Source organism: Phascolarctos cinereus, unplaced genomic scaffold (genome assembly GCF_003287225.1).
Source record: "Phascolarctos cinereus isolate Bilbo 61053 unplaced genomic scaffold, phaCin_HiC Scaffold_4;HRSCAF=312, whole genome shotgun sequence".
NCBI lineage: Eukaryota > Metazoa > Chordata > Mammalia > Diprotodontia > Phascolarctidae > Phascolarctos > Phascolarctos cinereus.
This window is the reverse complement of record NW_027555847.1, coordinates 141346297-141367394: the sequence shown is the minus strand read 5'-3', so window position 1 is coordinate 141367394 and position 21098 is coordinate 141346297. Positions and strand designations below refer to the sequence as shown.

Genomic DNA, 21098 nt, shown 5'->3' with positions numbered 1-21098 from the left:
AAGGATTTAGAACTTACTAAAAAAGGGGGAAAAAATTAACGTGTTTTTAAGATAAGTTACTTGACATTTACAAATTGCTTTGGAATATGTAGCATATTTGACCTATAAGGTAGTCTTTCCCCTAAATTTTGTATAGGTTTACAGTTTAGTACTATATCTAGTTTGGAGTTCATAGGGTTATAGTATTTAGAGCCAGAAGAAACCTTGGAGATCACTTAGTCCAACCCTCTCCTGTTAGAGAGGAGGAAAGTGAGATCCTGAGGAGTGAAGTTACTCTTCGAAGAGCATGTAGGTAATAAGTAGCAGCACTGCAACATGAACTCTTAGTCCTCTGATTTTCAGTTCTCTGTTCTTTCCAGCACACTGTGATGCTTCTTTCATATCTGGAACATCAGGAGGGTGCAAAGAAAAGTTTTAGTTGGGAAGTTGTGTATGTGAAAGAAGACTAGATGAAAGAGTATTATATAACCCAAAGAATGGCCTAATGCAGTAATTATATAGAATGTAAAAAGAGTTAAAACAAGGGCAGAAGAAGAGCTTCATCTCTTATTACTTACTGCAAACAAGAGGGAAAGGATTCAAACTGAAACAAGAGGGACTTAACTAAAATATGAGTGCTCATTGACAGGACTTTGGAGGTGCCACAGTCTTCTTCCTAGAGTCTTTTAGAGCAGAGTGTAGAAGCTTACCTGTCTGAAATGTTTAAGACAATGATAAGTAATGATGATAATCACAGACTTTTCCTGGAAACCGAAATATGAAGTTGAAGGATAGGAGAACTGTAGAGAGAGGCAGCTGGTGGTGCTGAGCCTTGAGGCAGGACATCCTGAGTTCAAATGTGGCATCAGCCACTTACTAGCTGTGTGACTCTGAGCAAGTCACTTAATCTTTGTTTACCTCCGTTTCCTCAGTTGTAAAGTGGGAATAACATTGCCTACCTCACAAAGTTGTTCTGAGCATCAAATGAGATATTTATTAAAAGTGCTTAGCACAGTGCCTTTCACATAGTAGGTGCTATGTAAATGTTTATTTCTTTTCTCTGGAGGGAAGCTTCTCTTGATACTCTGGTACTTGTTAAATTACGCAGAAGGTCTAAGCCATAGTCATATGAATCCATCCATAGTAGATGCTCAGATAAACTTTTTTCTCTCCTCAGTCTCTTTTCTTTGCCTCTTACTGATCACTTTCTAAAAAGACCTTTTTTTTATGCATTTGAGCAGTGGTACTGGTCTCCAAAAATCATTGGTATTTGCTTTTCAAATGTAGGTTTTGCACTTGCATATGAATGTGGTTAGAGGCAGCAGTGGTGCAGAGGTTTCAAAAACAGGGGCCAAATACTCCCAAGAGCAACCAAACTAGATTAAAGTGTGATTAGGAAAAATTTAACAAAATAAATAAAATACAGTAGAACATAGATATGTTAATAGGTAGTTTTCAAATGTGCAGTCCACTGGGATCCTTATGTACAGTGTAGTGGCCCCATTTCTCTTGAGTTTGACACCACAGTTGCAGTGGCTAGAGATTTGGCCTCAGAGCCAGGAAGCATCTGGCTTCAAGTGCTGCCTCTGGCACATACTGGCTATGTCACCCTGGACAAGTGCCTTACTCTCTCAATGTCCTAGGCACCTTTCTAGAACTCTTAAGGTGCTGACACAAATTGGTGAAATTTTCTCATCTGGGAAATTCTAGGTCTCATCCCTGCCTAAGACTCTGGCCAACACTGATAGTGTTTAAATTCATACCATTTCAAAGAAACATGAACCATTGGTCATTCAGTAAACATTTATTACATGCCTGCTGTGTGCCAGGTACTTTGGTTGTATTGAGGATATAATGACAAAATGGAATCATTGATGCCCTCAAGGAGCAAGATGTGGATGTCTCCAGAGAACCAATGAAGCTTTTCAACTTCATGGTCTTTGCTCAGAACTCTTTTCCACCATCACCTCTTCTGTTATAAGAAAGAGCATCACCTCCCAGACATGAAAAGAACAGCATAAGTTGAGACACATCATAAGTTTTTTAATTCATACTTTTTCTATAGAAGGAGAGAGATAAATTCAGTGTTTCGAGGGCCTTCTTCTGCTGTGCCACAGGCTACATGGGGAATAAAAATGAATAAGAGGACACATTTATTCTCATCAAAGAACTTTATTACCTAATCTGTTGAACCATGTCAGCAAAAAATTCAAAGAAAGATCTTTCTATCTGAATTTGCAGTTATTCCCTATTATTTAAGACTGTATGCTATATCTTATGTTAGGTTATTGTAAGTTTTGACCAAAAATTATGGTTAACTGAAAGTTTATTTTTGTTCCAGTAGGTCTTACATCTATAATTTACCTTGTTTTCACTCCTAGGAACCAAGTAAAGCCAAAGATAAAAAGAATCCTTTTGATTGATGATATACAAATTTTAAAGAGAGGGTTATCGAGATTAGGAGGGTAGAAGAGAAGTCCTACTACATCATAATTAATTTCCATAAACTAAACTATTAAATACAGATAGTATGGAAATAATATCTGTATCTTTTTTGTCATCCTTCTTGATCTCTTTGCTGCGTCTGACAATGTTGACCACCCTAGTGGCTTTTCCAAACTTTTTCAGTCATCCTCAAATCTCCCACACCTTTTTATCTGAGAACCTGGTCATGTTTCATTGATGTCATTGTTTAATTCATTCATGATTGAGGCCATTTGTGAAAGCTCTGCCAAAAAATATCTCTTTGTTCACTGTGAGCCCATCACTTCCCTTTCAGGATATGTTTCATCATGTGTTCAGAGATACGACTGGTCATAGCATTGATCAGAATTCTGAAGTCTTTCATAGTTGATTTACAGTGTAATTTTTCTTGTATATATTGTTCTCCTAGTTCTGCTTACTTCATTCTGCATAAGTTTGTATTGCCCAGGATTCTCATAGATTGTTTTGTCACTTCTTACAGAACAGTAATATCCCAATACATTCATATATCACAATTTGTTTAGCCATTTCCCAGTTGATAGACATAATTTAGCTTCCAGTTATTTTCTTTTTTATCTCTTAATCACCCTTCAGGATTAGGAAGTTTGTTTTCTTTGTGGCTATTCATACTTGTTTCTCTATTAAGTTTCTATACTAGACTGCGTGTGTGTGTGTGTGTGTGTGTGTGTGTGTGTGTGTGTGTGTGCGTGCGCGCGCGCGCACGTGTGTATTTGTGTTTTCAACCTTCCCTTTAGGGTATCTTTCAGATAATGTTTATGTACTCTTCTTTTCACCCACCTCAATTATAAGAAATAGGAACTTTTACTCCCTTCTTCCTCCTGTATAAATTAGTATTTTCCTTTTATTCTCCTGTCTTTTTCTACTCTTAAAATGCTCAGAATAGAACCAATCTATCCCCAGGCCCTCTGCTTTGCTTTTCTTATTTAACTCTCTTAGTAACCCTTGAAGACATGAAGTTCCTGAAGGAACACTTGTTTCTTACACTGTTAAAATGTTAGCACCACATTATCAATAGCCCTTTCCAATTGCTCAGATAAATTTATCTTTTTCTTAATTCTTATTTTTGTATTTAAAAGTTCTTACTCAGACACTTAGGTAACTAGGGCCTAGAGTCAGGAAAACTCAAGTTCAAACCCACCCTCTGATACTTATTAGCTTTGTGACCTGGGCAAGTCACTTATCCTTTGCCTCTGTTTCCTCAACTATAAAATGGAGATTATAATAACACCTAATTCCCAGGATTGTTATGAGGATTAAATGAGACAATACTTCTAACGTGCTTAGTAGAGTGACTTTTACCTAGCAAGCACATAATAAATGGTTGTTTCCTTCCTATGGTCTTTTCATTAGAAATGCTTTAAAGTCCACTATTCCATTAAAAATCCAGTTCTTTCCCTGTAAGATTATTCTTAGCTTTTCCAGGTAAGTTATTGTTGATAATAAGCCCAACTGACAACTTACGGAATGCTATTTTCATTTGTCTTCTGGTTCTAATGGCTATGGTAGCTTCTTTGAAAAAAAGTTAGTGTAATTGAATATTTGTTAGTAACCAGGTTTTTCAGGAATCCAGTGAGTCTTAGATTCTTTTTCTCATCCTGTTTTCCAAGTCAGTTGTTTCTGATAGTTGATACCTCACATGTTCTATATTTTTGGTTTTTTGACTGTTAATAATATTTCTTGTATCATTGAGTTTTTGAGTTTTGTTTGCTTCATTCTACTTTTCATGGAACACCCTATTTGGATAACATTTTTCAGCTTTTCTATTATGCTGTTTATTCTGAGTTTTTCTTGAGAGCTCTAACTTCATTATCTCTTGCTTCACATCTTCCTGTATTTATTTTAGTAAACTTTACAGTCACTATAGTAGTCCTTGTGGCTAAACTATCCTTTTTTCTCATGTTCTCCTTAAGGTTGCAGAAAAATGTCTTCTGAAATATTATGTTGGGATTCTCCTAAAATAATTATTTGTGGAAGGGGCAGCTAGGTGGCATAGTGGATAGAGGACTGGCCCTGAAGTCAGGTGGACCTGAGTTCAAATCTGGCCTCAGACCAAATACTTGACACTTACTAGCTGTGTGACCCTGGCAAGTCACTTAACTCTAATTGCCTTTAAAAAAAATTATTTGTGGAAATATAAAGTTCGCCAGCAAAAATAGTTAAAATATTTAAATTTTTTCATTCTTGTAGGTTAAGCATCAGCTTAATGAGAGTGAGAAAATACCCATAACAAGACTTCCTAATAATGTCAGATAAATGAGACATTGCTATATATCTTTTACAATCACCTATTTCCTTTTGTTTATTTTTATTTTAACTTTTTGTATTGTGTAATTGTGAATACATTTTAAAGGTATAATTTCCCAAACACGAAGAGAAAAAATTGTTGATGAAAATATTGTTTTTGCTTTTGTTCAGAATGCATACACAGCCACAGCTATCAACAGTACCAACTTTTGCACCTCAGCAAAGGATGCCTTTGTAATTTTAGTGGAGAATGCTTTGAGAGTAGCTACCATCAACACAGTGGGAGATTTTATGTTATTCCTCGGCAAGGTAGGACCAATATACATTATAAAGAGCTTACATCTTTTAAACATGTGTGCATGTCTGAATTGTAAGGAATGATTTCTGCATGTTTTCTCTCATATTTCAAAGTTATCTGGATACACAGAGTAGACTTTGTATAATGTCACTGTTGGAAGACAGGACTAAAACCTGCCATACTTTTGTTTTATACCTTTGTGTCACTTTATATTTGGGGGACATAATTCAGCCTTTAGTTGAATCCTTATCATGAGAAAGTTGATCATGAGATGATTAAATAATTGACCATAACAGCTCATGAAATAACTGACATTTATATAGCACTTTAAGGTTTTTAAAGCTGTTTACTTTTGATCGTCACACTGGCCTTGCAAAGAAGATGCTACAGGCATCATTATCCCCCTATTTACAAGTGAGGAAATTGAGGCTTGCAGAGATTAAGTTAATTACGGCTAGTAAGTATGGAGATAGGACTTAAAGTCCAGTCTTTCTGGCTCTACATCCAGTGCTCTATCCTCTGTTCCATTCTGTGTCCCTGAAACTATCTACTTAAGCACGGAGTGAGGAGTGGTCTGCATCAGAGATGAGAATACAAATGTAAGTGATATCATATACCTTTTGAAGTGCTCAAGTATATTAGAATCCATATTATTCCATTATGTTTTTAAAACATACTTTGGACAAGAATGGTCATTTGGTATAGAGAAACTGAAGTATAATGTATGTTGGTTGTATATGATTGGAAGTAGGATGATACTTAGGAGATTGTTAACTATAGAGTTAGAATAAAAATTATACAAATAAAATGTAATTTTTGAAAAGCTATAGGTAATCCTGCTTTCTACTAACCTGGTTAGGTCCTGGCATATGTTTGCATTTTAAAGAATTCATTATCCTAAAGAACTAATTTAGATGGGGTTAAGAGTGACCTGTATGCCAAGATTTTGTATTCAGGCTTATAGTTTGCCAGTTGCCTTCCCTTTTTATTGTCAGTTTATATTAAGTCATGAGATAATGGGTTGAGCTTATAGTCTACTTTTTTTAAGCTTCAGCAAATAAATAAATCAATAGACTATGAGGTGAGTACTTAAAAATTAGATAATGGTGTAAGGGGAAGGGGTGAACTAAAGGGCACTCTGGAGTTCCCAAGAACTGTTTGATATATGTCATGAAATGTTTTCCCTGAAAAGATGTTTCTCAAATCATTGGAAATAAGCATAATGGTGAAAAGCTTAAAAAGAACAGTGTTGGATACAAACTGGCTATTAGTTACATGCATAGAAGTTTAGAGCTGGAAGAGCCATTAGAGAGCTATCTAGGTCAGCTCTACCAGGTGAACTCTGCTTTTATCCTATTTATATCTCAAAATATTATAATAAAAATTGACTTTGCTTTAAAAAATATGTGCTGTTCTACTGTTATGTGCCTAATAATTCAGAAGTGGCAGCTAGGTGGTGGAGTGGATAAACCTAGAGTCTTGAAGACTTGAATTCAAATGTGGCCTCAAATACTTAGAAACTCTGTGCTCCTGGGCAAGACATTAAGCATTTTTGCCTAAATTTCCTCATTTGTAAAATGGGGTAGTAATAGCAGCTACCTCCTGGGGTGGTTGTGAAGATAAAATGAGATAGTAATTGTAAAACGCCTTGTAAGCCTTACAGAGCTATACAAATGCTAGCTATTATGTGCAAAGAAAAAAATTGAAGCCTCCTTTTGGATCATTTAGCTCAGTTAGATCCTTAGAAACTTACACAAAGCCAAGGCAGTGGATCCAGTTGCTATTTGGGACCAGTCGCATTTTTGTTTGTGTCTTGCCCATACGTCATCGCCCAGAACTTGCCATGTGTCTTGTGACTAGAGAGGATTGGGTGGACATAGGTGCATGTCTTGATGAAAGCCATCATTACTCTCAACTGATACTGATTCCACTCCTAGTTTGTGTTCATTACTGTACTAGTATAGGCACTGTAATGTGCAGCAATCTCCACCCTCAAAAAAAGCAAATAGTCACCTGTAGAGAATTAAGATATACATATGAGAAGTTAAATAATTGAATTTAAGATAGTATTTCAGTGCTAAATTGGGATGCATATAAGTGCTATATAGGACTAAAGAAGAGATGGTTGTGGGCTAGAGTGGTCAGGGAGGCTTAAAGGTAGGACTTGATTTGGGCTTTGAACAGTTGATAGATTTGGGATAGGAAAAAAAGGAGTGAGGAATACGTTTCAAGCAGGAACAATGTAGTGAACAAAGGTAAAAAGGAAAGAATATGCAAAGTGTTTCAGGGGGAAAGTAACTAGAACAGTTGAGCTAAAGCAGAAGGTTTATGTTATAAGAGAAGGTTTAAAAGTAGATTGTGGCCAGTTTTTGGAGGCCAAGATTTGGGAGTTTAAATATCAATCTAAGAAATTTGGAGTTTTTCCTAGAGGTGGCGGATATTATGGTGGGTTTTTGAAGTGGCAGTTAATGAGTTAATAAAAGTCATAATTTTAGAGTAATGTAATTTAAAAAAAATTTTAGGCAATCTCAAAGGCTAAACAAAAATTACCTAGTGAGTCTGCCAGGACTGCTTTAACAAATACATGACTGGAGGCAGCTAGGTGGCACAGTGGATAGAGCTCTGGCCTTGGAGTCAGGAGGATCTGAGTTCAAATCCAGACTCAGACACTTGACCCTTACTATCTGGGTGACCCTGGGCAAGTTACTTAACCCTGATTGCGTCACCAAAAAAAAAACAAAACCCAAGTCAACCCCAAATATATGACTCATTTATAGATTAAATATTATGACCTACACACTTATTTTTGCCTATCAAAAATCCAAAATTTTACTATGAGTTTTCTTAGCAAACTTTTTTCATATGTAACACAGACATTTTCACAGCCTGACCCAGACTGAGTTATTACAATTTCACATTTGGTTTGATTGGTGACATTTTATTATACTTAGCTCTTTTCAGGGTTAATAAAATTCATTTTAATTAAGATTTCTTTTTTCCACGTCTCAAATCAACATTTTATATTATGAAAGCTGTATTTGTTTACTTGTGTTTGTGTCTTCTTGTTAGGAGAATTGCACAGAATATGATAGATATTGCTTCCTCGTTTGAGGTGAAATGGCATTCTGATGGACAGTGGCTACAAATGATTGCTGGAGTAATAAGCACCAAAAAAAAAAATGAAACCACTTGCCATGCAATATTAAATAGAGTCTTTGTTCTTTTGGCTTTAGATCCTGATAGTCTGCTGCACAGCGTTAGCAGGGATTATGCTGCTCAACTACCAGCAAGATTACACAGTGTGGGTGCTGCCATTGGTTATTGTTTGCCTCTTTGCTTTCCTGGTCGCTCACTGCTTCCTGTCCATCTATGAAATGGTTGTGGACGTATTATTCTTATGCTTTGCCATCGATACCAAGTATAATGATGGAAGTCCTGGCAGAGAATTCTATATGGATAAAGTGCTGATGGTAAATATGGTGAATGCTTTATACTTCTTTGAAGATAAAAACACTTTGCTAATTTCTAATTCCATATCCCTTCCTTACCATTCCAAATAAAATCCTGTATTGGTGTAAATACAGACTGTATTTTTTGCCTAAACCTGGCTTGTATAAAACCTAAGTGCTGCCTAGATTCAATGTGTGTCTACATTTTTTTTTCCTTTCAAAGAGATCTCATTTTAGAGATACTGCCTATATTCAGGAGTGGTGGCCCTGAAACATGTTTTAACTGAATAGTTTTTGGATTTTACCTGTGTAACATCGTATGGATAAGGTTGATCTTACACAAATTGAGGAAGGCAACTGGAGTTAGTGAAGTGGCCACTTGGTCAGTCCAAACGAATAACTGAGCTGAAAGAGTACTGCCCCTCTTAAGCTTAGGTTGAGATCATTCCTTACTTAGTATAGTCTGTCCAGCTGGAATGGAGGTGTCCAAAATGTACGTTCAAACTTCTCTGGTGACCAGAAAGAGGATAGAGACTATCATTGTTCTTCACTGTCTTTTCCTGAAATGGGTTTTGGGAAAACAAAAAAAAAGGCAAGTTTTCCAGGTTCTATTCTCCATCATTATTTTCCTTCACATATTGTTGCTATTCTTAAAAGAAGTTAATGGTACTAAATATGCCAGAACTTAAGGACAAATGTATTTGTTTCATGACTTGCTATGAGAAGATTATTATTTTCTTCCATAAACCAGAACCTAAATAATAACGCATAATAAATTATATTTAAGCTATTAGTCGCTTGATAGTCTTAGTAGATTTTCTGAATACCTGAAATAATAGAACATCAGTAAGCATTCTTACCCAAAGCTTTGCTCTTGAGCGGTAAAATGGTCTTGATATTATATGTTGTATAGAAGATTGAAAGATGAATATTAAATAATAAATCTGGAAGCATCAAAGCAAATTTCTTAATAGATATATTATGTTACAAGTAATACTGCCCAGATTCTTTGGTTGTACTAAAATTTAGTCACTTGAAGTAAGTGAACCATTAACTGAGGCTTGGAAACCTTTTTGATAAACACAGATTATCACGGTAATGATATTTGTCAGACCAAGACTGCTAGTTTTATTTCATTTGTAATTAAGCCCTTTTAAAAAGCAAAAGATTATTTTTTTCCTATTGACAAAAATCTAATCAAATTACTTTTCCTCCTCTTTACGAGTTCTGTAGAACCAGTTAGAATACTTAATACAACAGTGTTCCATAGAATACATTCCTTAAACTTTGGGTTAGAAGTGTTTCCCTGTGTCACATTTCCTTTATCACTACTTCAGACCCATAACATCTACTATTTTCATGAATTGCAGTATAATGTCAAGGAGAGAATGAGATAATTATTTGTTATCACTTATTTTTGACCAGCTTAGTAAAGCTGTTATAAAATGTTTACTCTATTCTTCCTTTTCCTATAACTTATGAGATTGTTTTTTGGGGGAAAGTTCATTCAATAAAATTTCTTTTGCTATTCTTTATATAACATTTTATATGAGAAAAAATTAAAAGTACTAGTCTTTTTTGACATAAATTAGGTGTTTACTTCTAAGCAAGACATTATTTTCTTGGGAAGGCAGGGTAGTGAAGAGAATATTTGACTTGGGAATCTAAGACTTGGCTCTGCCTCTTGTTACCTTTCTGACCCTTGGCAAGTCGGGTAATCTTTCTGGGCCTCCATTCCTCATCTGTAAAACAAAGGGGTTGGACTGTATGACATTTGGGGTCATTTCAAACTCTGTATCTATTATCCAGTGATTTTTTTTTAATATTTTATTTTTTCCAATTATATGTAAACATTTTTAACATTTCTTTTTTTAAATTGTGAGCGCCAAATTCTCTCCACCTACCCTTCTCTTGCCCCCCATTGAGAAAGCAAGCAAGTTAATGTTATACATGTTCAGTCATGCAAAACATATTTTCATATTAGTTATGTTGTGAAAGAAAACACAGACCAAAAAAAGTAAAAAAGTTTTTTAAAAGTATGCTTTGACCTGAATTTAGACTCCATCAGTTCTTTCTGTAGAGGTGGATGGCATTTTTTCATCATGAGTCCTTCAGAATTACCTTGGATCATTGTATTGCTGAGTAGCCAAGTCATTCATAGTTATTCATCGTACAATATTGATGTTACTTTATACAATGTTCTCCCGGTTCTGCTCACTTCACTTGGCATGAGTTCATGCAAGTCGTCCCAGATTTTTCTGAAAGCATCCTGCTCATCATTTCTTATGGAACAAATAGTGTTCCATCACAATCATATGCCACAACTTGTTCAACCATCCCCCAATTGATAGGCATCCCCTCAATTTCCAATTCTTTGCCGCCATAAAAAGAGCTGCTATAAATATTTTTGTGCATACAGATCCTTTTCCTTTTTTAAAAAAATCTTTTTGGGATACAGACCTAGTAGTGGTATCACACAAAGGGTATACACAGTTTTATAGCCCTTTAGGCACAGTTCCAAATTGCTCTTCAGAATACTGGATCAGTTTACAACTTCACCAACAGTGCATTAGTGTCCCAGTTTTCCCACATTGTCTCCAACATTTGTCATTTTCCTTTTCTGTCATATTAACCGGTCTGATAGGTAGGAAGTGGTACCTCAGAGTAGTTTTAATTTGCATTTCTCTAATCCGTAGTGATTTACAGAATTTTTTCATATGACTATAGATAACTTTGATTTCTTTATCTGAAAACTGCCTGTTCATATACTTTGACTATTCCTCAATTAGGGAACAATTTGTATTCTTATAAATTTGACTCCATTCTCTATGTATTTGAGGAATGAGGCCTTTATCAGAGAAATTTGCTATAAAATTTCCCCCCTCCATCCCTTCCCCAGTTTTCAGCTTTCCTTCTAATCTTGGCTGCATGAGTTTTGTGTGTACAAAAACTTTTTAATTTCATGTAATCAAAATTATCCATTTTACCTCCTGTAATGCTCTTTATCTCTGGTTTGGTCATAAATTGTTCCCTTATCAATAGATCTCACACGTATACTATTCTATGCTTCCCTGATTTTTTATGGTATCATCTTTTATGTTAACCATGCACCAGTTTTGACCTTATGTTGCTATACAATGTGAGATGTTGGTCTATACCTAGTTTCTGCCAAACTGTTTTCCAGTTTTCCCAGCAGTTTTTGTCAAATAGTGAATTCTTGTCCCCAAAGCTTGGATCTTTGGGTTTATCAAACACTAGATTACTATGGTCATTTACTAGTGTGTATTGTGTACTACCTAATCTTTTTCACTCACACACCACTTTGTTTCATAGCCAGTACCAGATTGTTTTCATGATTACCCCTTTGTAATACAGTTTGAGATTTGGTACAACTAAGTTACCTCCCTTCACTTTTTTTTTTTCATTAATTCCCTTGGTATTCTTGACTTTTTATTATTCCAAATGAATTTTGTTATTATTTTTTCTAGTTCTATAAAATAATTTCTTGGTAGTTTGATTGGTGTGGTACTGGATAAGTAAATTAATTTAGGTAGAATTGTCATTTTCATTACATTGGCTCAGCCTATGCATGAGCAGTTAAAATTTTTCCAATTGTTTAGATCTGATTTTATTTGTGTGAAAAGTGTTTTGTAGTTGTGTTCATATAGTTCCTGGGGTTTGTCTTGATAGACTGACTCCCAAATATTCTATGTTGCCTACAGTTATTTTAAATGGAATTTGTCTTTTTATCTCTTGCTGCTGGACTTTATTAGTAGTATATAGAAATGCTGATGATTTATGTGGATTTATTTTATATCCTGCAACTCTGCTAAAGTTGTTAATGAAATAAGTGGTTTTTTTAGTTGATTCTCTAGGATTCTCCAAGAATACCATCATATCATCTGCAAAGAGTGATAGTTTTGTTTCCTCATTGCCTATTCTAATTTCTTTTTCTTCTCTTGATAGCATTTCTAGTACAGAATTAAATAATAGTGGTGATAATGGGTATACTTGTTTCAACTCTGATCTTATTGGGATAGTTTCTACCTTATCCCTATTACAGATGATGTTTGCTGATGGTTTTAGATAGATACTGCTTCTCATTTTAAGGAAAGCTCCATTTATTCCTGTGCTTTCTAGTGTTTTTAATAGGAATGAGTGTTGTATTTAGTCAAAAGCTTTTTCTACATATATTGAGAGATGGTATGAACTTTGTTGTTTTTGTTATTGATATGGGTCAGTTATCTGATAGTTTTCCTAATATTGAACCAGCTCTGAATTCCTGATATAAATCCCACCTTGTCATAGTGTATGATCTTTGTGATATATTGCTGTAATCTTCTTCCTAATATTTTATTTAAAAATTTTGCATCAACATTCATTAGAGATACTGGTGTATGGTTTTCTTTCCCTGTTTACTATCCACTGATTCTTGAGCCATAATTAAATATTCAGTTTAACAGGTTTGAGCACAGATCATCATCATATTGCACTCTAGTTGGGCAAATTTTGCAGTTTTTTTGTGTGTTACTAAGGGTTGTTTATGGGTACCTTTCTTATGCCCTTTCTTTGCAGCACTGGGAAAGCTGGCATATTGGAATTAGGGATTTAAATGTTCTTTATACTTAATCCGTTTACTTACTAAAAGTAAATGAGAGTATAAAATATGTTGTCTCTTATTTTGCAGGAATTTGTGGAGAACAGTAGAAAATCCATGAAAGAGGCTGGTAAGGGAGGGGCTGCCGATTCCAGAGAGCTAAAACCGATGGTAGGTGGAGATGAGGAGGTGACCACCCTCCATGAATTTCACTTTTGCTTCCTCCCCTTCTCTGTCTTCACTGACTGCACATCTTCCGGAGATGCTTATGTTGTCTGTATTACTCAGGATGTTCTGCTTTTTCTCTTTGTGTGCTTACCCATCACTTGGATAGCTGAGTTTCTGTCACAAACGAGATCATCTTCTGTCAAAGTAAGCTGAAAGGAACTGCAATTTTTAATGCATTAAAAAACCACTATCACAATATTTTAATTCTCATGGTTGGTTGGGTTACCTCTTTTGAATATATTTAGTTTTTTAACTACAGGTATAAGTACTCGGGCTGAAGTTTGGTTATGTTTTTTCAAAAACAAGGGTAAAGTTGTATGTATTTTAGCAAATCCTTTCTGACTTCAGACAATCTTGTGTTCTCATTAATATGGTTATTACCTTCACAAATACAGATCACAGTCACTCGGTGGCCCTTGTAAACAATATTCATGTGGAACTGGTCCCCCCCACCCAAAAAAATCTCTGACCTGAGAGCCAACTTACATAGATTGGTCCTTTGAAAACCATTTTGGAAGGACCTTCCAGATCTGGTATTCTGCTGGCATAGCTTGTGAAAGCCTAGGGTCACCTCCTTGTCATGATGAGGTAGTGGAAGAGGACATTAATGGAGGCAGTTCCTTTCAACCTGCTAAAATGCACATTTCCTCTTTTGTTTATATTGTGCTATTTATGTTGCACTGTTTTCTTCTGCTGACTTTTTGTTTCCTCAGCTGTACTTTCTTAGATTTCATGGATTCCATTTTGCAGCAATAACTCTGGCAGCATAGTTAAAAAGTCCATGTGTTATATACATTTTTAGACAAGAAGAAAACTTTATTTTTCTGTTGTTCCTTTTAGTCATAGTAGGGATAAACTACCCCCAATTGGGATGACTTTATATAATCAAACCGTCCCATTGCTTTTAAAAAAATGCCTTAACATTAAATAATCAATGCAGCAGGTTCTACACTGATTAGAATGTCAACCCTATTAGAATGAAAGACCTCTATAATAGCACATTTTGAGCCTCACCTGGGAGACTCTTAAAATAGCATGTGTAATTTCAGATTATCCAACTATTTAGAATATGAGGGTACTTTCAACTATATTTAATGTCTTATATTATGACCTCAAATCTAAGAACCTTCATCTCCTCTTTCCCTACATTTTAATAAAGTGTTGGGTTGTTAGCCCAAAGAAATGTTTTTTACATTTTTTGACACTAACTTAAGCATCAAGATTAAGAATAAATTGGAAAGTATAAAAAAGATGTCCACCTAAATTTTTAAAAGAAAACTTGGTTTAATCTATAAAATAATTCAATTCAACAAGCATTTATAAAGGACTTGTTAATAATCGAAGTACCATACCAGATCCTGGCAAAATAAAATGGTAGATAAAATGCAAGCCCTTTCCTAGTGGAGTTCACACTCTAAGAGAGAGTAAAACAAACACAAATAATTGATGCATAATTGGTAAGAAAGATACAAAGTATTATGTGAGGTGGGGAATTGGAAAAAAGATCAATACTGAGTAGAAGGGGGCAGGGGATGGAGGGAAACTTTCATGGAGAAGTTAGCTTCTGAGCTACATTTTAAAGGATTCCAGTAGGTGGGGTCACTCAATCATTCAAAATCCAAATTACCTGAAAGTCTTCAAAACTAGATGTGAGCTCTTTGGGATTGGTGAATTAGGTTATCTCTGTACTCACTAAATCCCCAAGGCCTATTACAGTAGTTCTTAAGATAAAGATATATTGATGACTGTGATGCTTCCCAAAGTCCAGCTAAGGGAGATGAACACAATGATATATTATCAGACTTTATTTAAGTTTCTGCTGGATGCTTATGATCCAATAAAACTATTTCCCTGTATTACACCCCACTCCTCACATACATACATATGTATTCTTTGCTGTGAACATTCTGAACTTGAAGATGTTTTCCTCACATATTTCTCACCTCAGGATTCCCCAACCCTCTATCACCTCTCCCTTTATTCATTTGGTTCCTGTCTATTTTACCTTCACAACATATCCCACATCTAACCTCTTATCTACAGTTACCACTATTATAATTTAGATCCCACCAGGACTTTTGTAATAACCTTCTAATTGGTCTCCCTGCTTCCAGTCTGACCCACTCTTCAATCCATCCTCCCTATAGCTGCCAAAATAATACTAAGAAGTGGACCTAGCCATGTCCTTTCCCTGATCAGAAAGCTTTATTGTCTCTCACTTTTGCCACTTGGACAAAATGCATACTCATCAGCCTGACATTAGGGCTCTCCAAATTCTGGCCTTTCTAGCCATCCAGGATGGTCTGTCTCCTACCCCTTTATACTTGGCCAATCACCCCCTTCCATTCCAACTCTCCCAATTCTTATTTTCCTCCAAGATTTGATAACCCTTGTAAAGTTTCCCCTGGTTGCCTCTCTACTTGCCCCTAAAAATTGTCAGTACCCTCTCCCTCCTCCAGTTACCTTGTATTTATGTATTTGTATATATAAATTCTATGAGGACAAAGACTATTTGCCTTTTGTCTTTGTATTGCCAGCACCTAGCATAGTACCTTGCATATATATATATATATATATATATATATACACACACACACACACACATACATACATATATACATATATATGTATGTATGTATGTGTGTGTGTATATATATATATATACATATATATGTGTGTGTGTATATATATAGGACAATAAATATTTGTTGTATTGAATTGGTACTTATTTTTCTTACTTTGAAACAGTAGCTACTGCTATTATTAAAAACTTCTCTGAAACCAAACTCCCCTTATCATTTCTAAGGCAGATAAGCAACATTCAGATGCTTTACATTGGGCAAGATTGGGGGAAGGGAGAGCAATTTACAACTCTGTTGGCAAGCTGCCGTTCATTTTCCCCTCCCCTTTCTTTATATTTTTTTAGTGGACTGTGGGTACAGAGATGTTCTCTCTGAAAAAAAAAATCTGAAGACAGAAAAGTAAGCTGGCTGCTTCATGTAGCTGGTTCTCTTTATTAAGGATCAAAAGTTCTAAAGTCCCAAATCTAAAACATGAAAAGAAACCATGAATATTAACACCATTTTTCTTACAAATTATTTCTTTATTCTTTGCATGTTGCCTCTTTCACTAACACCTTTATCTTAATTTGAAGTATTTTCTTAACCCTATGCTTTGAGGAATTAAGAAAGGGAGATCTTAACCTTAGGAGATCTAAATTACAGTTAGCTTTGCCATTGTTAGCTATATAATTCTGGAAGTTACTGTTAGTGTAAATGAGGAATAGAATTCTCACAATTAAAGAAAGCTTGCTTAAGGTGGTATTAAATTTAGACTTAGGTGTTATGACTCCATCTAGCCTCTTTCTGATACCATCCACCCCAGTCCAGCTTTTGAATAAAATTATGAAGGTAGGGGAATTGTGTGAAATACTCAAGTGTATCAGTGTTTATCGTAGTAAAATGACTTTTTTTCTGTTAACGCAGTTGCCTCCTACCTTTATCTCAACTGAAGAACAAATAAGATGGCTTTTTTAAAATATGTGAATACTTTGTTATTTTAGCATTGTCATCTCCTTACCATTTTCTTTCTGCCAAGCCCAGAAGCTCATCTTTTACATATCAAAGGTCCCACTGGTTTTTTTAGTAGCCAGCTAGCAGGAATAGGCCATTTTCAGTGTTTTCTGAAGCTTCGAGTCTATAAAGATGCCCTTTAAACGTTCAAAAAGAAAAAGTGCATGTCACTGTTTAGCTTAGAAATATTTTTTAAATATTAGAAATGTTATGTATTATTATGTAAAAATATTAGAAATTAATGTCACTTAGAATTGTGTCCTCTTTTATAATATGAATAATCAAGGTTAATTCTTCTCCCAAAAGACTTATCTGAGAGACTTTCCCCAAAGTGGGGCTTGGTAAAATTTAGTTTGGATTATTCATATTTTTATGGTTTATTTTATTCTTTGATCGCTTTTGAGATAATTCTGAATAAAGTTGTCATTACTATTTTGTCACCTTTCTGGAAACACTGATATTTCATGGGTACTGTATGCCATCCCATATACAGAACATATTTTTAGGAATTATTTTTAACATAGAAAACAGTATTCTGAAGTGAGAGGGCTCTAAAATTTCTTTTAGAAAGGAGTTAACTGAAATAAATATTAAGCCTGTTCCTTGTGTTATAGTGGACAAAACCATACTAGTATTAAGATATTTTGAAAGCTTATGAAATCTTTGCATTCCCATGGAGAAGTTTTTGGTGAAATTAATCACATCTGAGAAATAACAGATGTAACCAGTGGGTTTGGAGATATATATTTCTACCTTACTGTTTGCTATGGAGTTTGGAGAGTAGAGGAGTAGAATGTTGTAGGAAAGAAGGGGTAGAGAGGTAGGATGTCGCTGCTAGATCAGGGCTGCAACAGACATTTATGAAGCACTTACTTAATGCAGAACTCTGGATATTAGGGGAAATTTAATTTAAAAAAAAAAACTAAGCTGAGACAGAATCTGTAACCTCAAGTTCCCAGTGTAGTGAAGAGATAAATTAATCCAGTAGTTGGGAGCATCTGGGGAAATTGACAGGAATTGCCAAGGCAGGTGTGTGTTGTTAAGAATAGGGCAGTTCAGGGGAGATTCAAGAAGACCCTTTCCATCCATTCTGCTCTGTGGCTTTTTATTCTCATTTTTTGCATTTGTGACATCACTTGTGGTGTTCCTTTAATGATACTTATCTAAGACTGTACTTTGTATGACTTTGTTTTCTAGGCTTCGGGAGCAAGTTCAGCTTGAATCTAGCCGACCATTACGGAACCCATTGACATTCCAAAACCATATATATACATATATATGTATTTGTGTATGTATGTATATATATATGTATATGTATACGTAATCAGCCAAAATCAGAGAAAAGGAACAGGGATTTAATACTTTTTTTAAGATTATTTTTGTCAAACATGTACTCCTTTCATACGGGTGGCTTTTACAGGCAATTTAGTCATTTAGTTTTTTCAATAGTAATTGTATTAATGGAAATGTTAAGATTCATATCTGATGAAAGTTTTTAATAACTTAGAGGAGGAGTTAGTTGTAGTTATTTTAAGTAAAAATATTAGACCAAATTCTTTGTCCAAAATACTAAAATTTGTTAATGAGGTCAGATTCCCCAAGGTATGCATTATAACCAGTGTGTTTTACTGATCCATAAGCCCAAATAAATGGGATAGGCTATTTGGACATATATATTTTCCAGATAAATTAGACATTAATTTAAATCCTTGCCTTTAAAAAGCTTCTCTATATAAGGAAGTCATGATATTGGATGGCATTTTATATACAAATGGGCCCAGAATGGATTTCCATTCTAATTTGTGAATTTATTAGCTATCATTAAAAAGTAACCAGATCCTCAGGTATTTTTAGGTGGCCCTTAAAAATTTACATCAAAGGGAATAGCAAAAGGAATAGATATTTTCTGATGTAACTTTTTCTTCTTGTATCACTTTTTCCTTTTCTTTTTTATTTCAGTAGCTTCCTCTGTACTTCTGTGCCCTGGCTTTGAAGGGCATATGTTCCATAAACAAACAGCTGAGCAAACTGCCAACCATGAAAGTTGAGCATTTAAATTTCTGTATCTTGGTTTTGGCAACTTAATCATGCTGGTAGAAAGAAAACAAGGACAGAAATGTATCACATAAAAATTACTTAAAGCTTTTGTGACTTTGAGTCAGTTCTAGGAACTATCCATTGACTTAGGGATAAATGGCCATTTTATTTCATTGCTTGTGATTAAGTGTGTAAACCATGTCACCCCAGCCTGGCAGGTGCTTCTCGCTATGAAAATCATGGAGTATCCAGTGATACAGTGACTACAAAAGAACTGGTTCATGTTTTGTTTTTCAAATATCGAATGTTTCTTTGGTTTTATTTCAGCTCTCAAAGCTTACCAGATATGAATGGCTAATATTCCATTGTTCTGCTTGTTGTAATGGTGAATGCTTTAAAACAAAGTGTATTTGCTAAGAATAATTCATGATCTCTTTATGCGATAACTCGTTTTTGTTACAATTTTTTTAAAAAAGCTATTTTTGTTAATGTAAAGTAAATATTTCAGAGCAGAATTTTTAAACTTATTGCACTAAATACAGGCTCTGTAAGAAAAATAGCGCCTCAGCATTTTATCATTCCATAGAAACAGAATCTTTTGAAAGAAAGCATGCCTTCCTATCAAGCTTAGACAATGGATTAAGAGTGGTGTGTATGAATATATGTACTGTTAATGTCACCAGGACTTCACAAGTAGCTGTTTGCTAATGTGCTTCCTTTCAAAGGATTGGACCTTTAAATTACTACAGAAGATAAATTGTATTTTTTTTAATGAGCTTGTGCTCTTTACTCAAGGTAAGCTAGTCAAATGCCTTGATTTTATTTTTAAGGCTCAAAGCAACATTTCTGATTTTTTCAGCATCTTAATAATAAGAATCTGAATTTTAAAAAATACAGTTTAGGGCTCATGTCTTGAAAGGATCAGGGGAAGCTAACTTTGTGAGAATAATTGTTCGAAGTCAGTAATTCTCCAGAAGTTAACTTCCACAATTTAAACAGTATCATTCTTTTCTATATGCAATATGGTATAGTGGAAAGAGCACTAGATTTAAAGTTTGAAGACCTGGGTTCAAGTGCCAGCTCAATTACAGATGATTTACGTGACTGTGGGCAAGTCATTCGGCCTCCTTGTACCTCAGTTACCTCAGATTTAAAATGAGGATGTTGAACTAGATTATCTCGCTTAAGGTCCTTTCCTCCTTTAAATCCTATAACTCAGTAATTTGAAATGGCAAGAATATATTCACAGAACTAGCTAATTCTAATTCAGATTGATGCAAGGGAAAATCAATGTTCTATTTGAATGCAAAATGAAATCGGCTCCATAGCAGTCCCAGATTTTTGACAATTCGGGAACATTGGCAGCCAGATTAAGAATTGGAATTAAAGGGTGGAACCTTGAGTACCAAAACTGAAGGGATTATAAATTATAAGCATTTCAGGAGGTATCACCCCCCCTCCCCATCCCATCCTCACTCCCTGGTAGAAGTCCAGAATTTGGAAGTCTTAGGTTCTACTCACTTGGACATCCTGACATCATGGATTCTTGCTGCTCCCTGTTCCATATGCTTGCAACCTCTGCTGTTTGGAAGCCACGAGAAATGCTTTCTTAATATCATTTGCAACTAGAACTGTAATCAGAAAGAAATTTTGTATTTTTGTACAACTTGACTGTGTGCCATTTTATATAACAGGCCCTGTTTTACAAATAAATTTTGTTTTATTAACACTGTGTTTAGAGATTATGGTCAACACTTTTCTATGGTTAAATGTAATGTTGAAGTCAGAAATTAATGCCAAGGTAGTTGCCCTTAATAAACCAGTGTGTAAATTTGTGTGCATATATAGAATATATATGTATGTTTATATATATATATATATTTTTTTATATATAGGTTCAAATATATATGTATATATCACACAGTCACACACACAGATATGTGATTAAATTGCTAGTTTCTTTTCTACTTCCATACCAATTCCATTCTTTGCCTAATCAGAACAAAGCCTCACACTACTCTTCCTAGCAATATATAAATGTTTTGATTTGATGCTTTGGATAAAATAACATTGCTGTCTTTCATTCATTGCAAATCATCCCACAACTAGATATAGGCTGCCCTCTTGCTGTCCACCTATTGCTGCCATCTTTTTACCAAGTGAGAAGAATGAGATAGATTGAAAATTTA

The 21098-nt window shown here is 34.9% G+C and overlaps 1 protein-coding gene across 2 annotated transcripts in view; it reads left to right on the top strand.

Moving 5' to 3' along the window:
- SLC44A1 (solute carrier family 44 member 1) overlaps window positions 1–20636 on the top strand; it is a 213510-nt gene extending 192874 nt beyond the window's left edge. Inside the window, exons 13-16 of one of the 2 annotated variants that reach the window (XM_020995459.2) lie at window positions 4900–5037; window positions 8260–8496; window positions 13163–13243; window positions 18070–20636. In XM_020995459.2, coding sequence (XP_020851118.1) covers window positions 4900–5037; window positions 8260–8496; window positions 13163–13243; window positions 18070–18093 — 480 coding nt within the window. In that variant the 3' untranslated portion in view covers window positions 18094–20636. Of the gene's footprint in view, window positions 1–4899; window positions 5038–8259; window positions 8497–13162; window positions 13512–18069 lie in introns of those variants that run through there. The other variant, XM_020995458.2, reaches the window with a different exon arrangement.
- The last annotated feature ends 462 nt before the right edge of the window (window positions 20637–21098 follow it).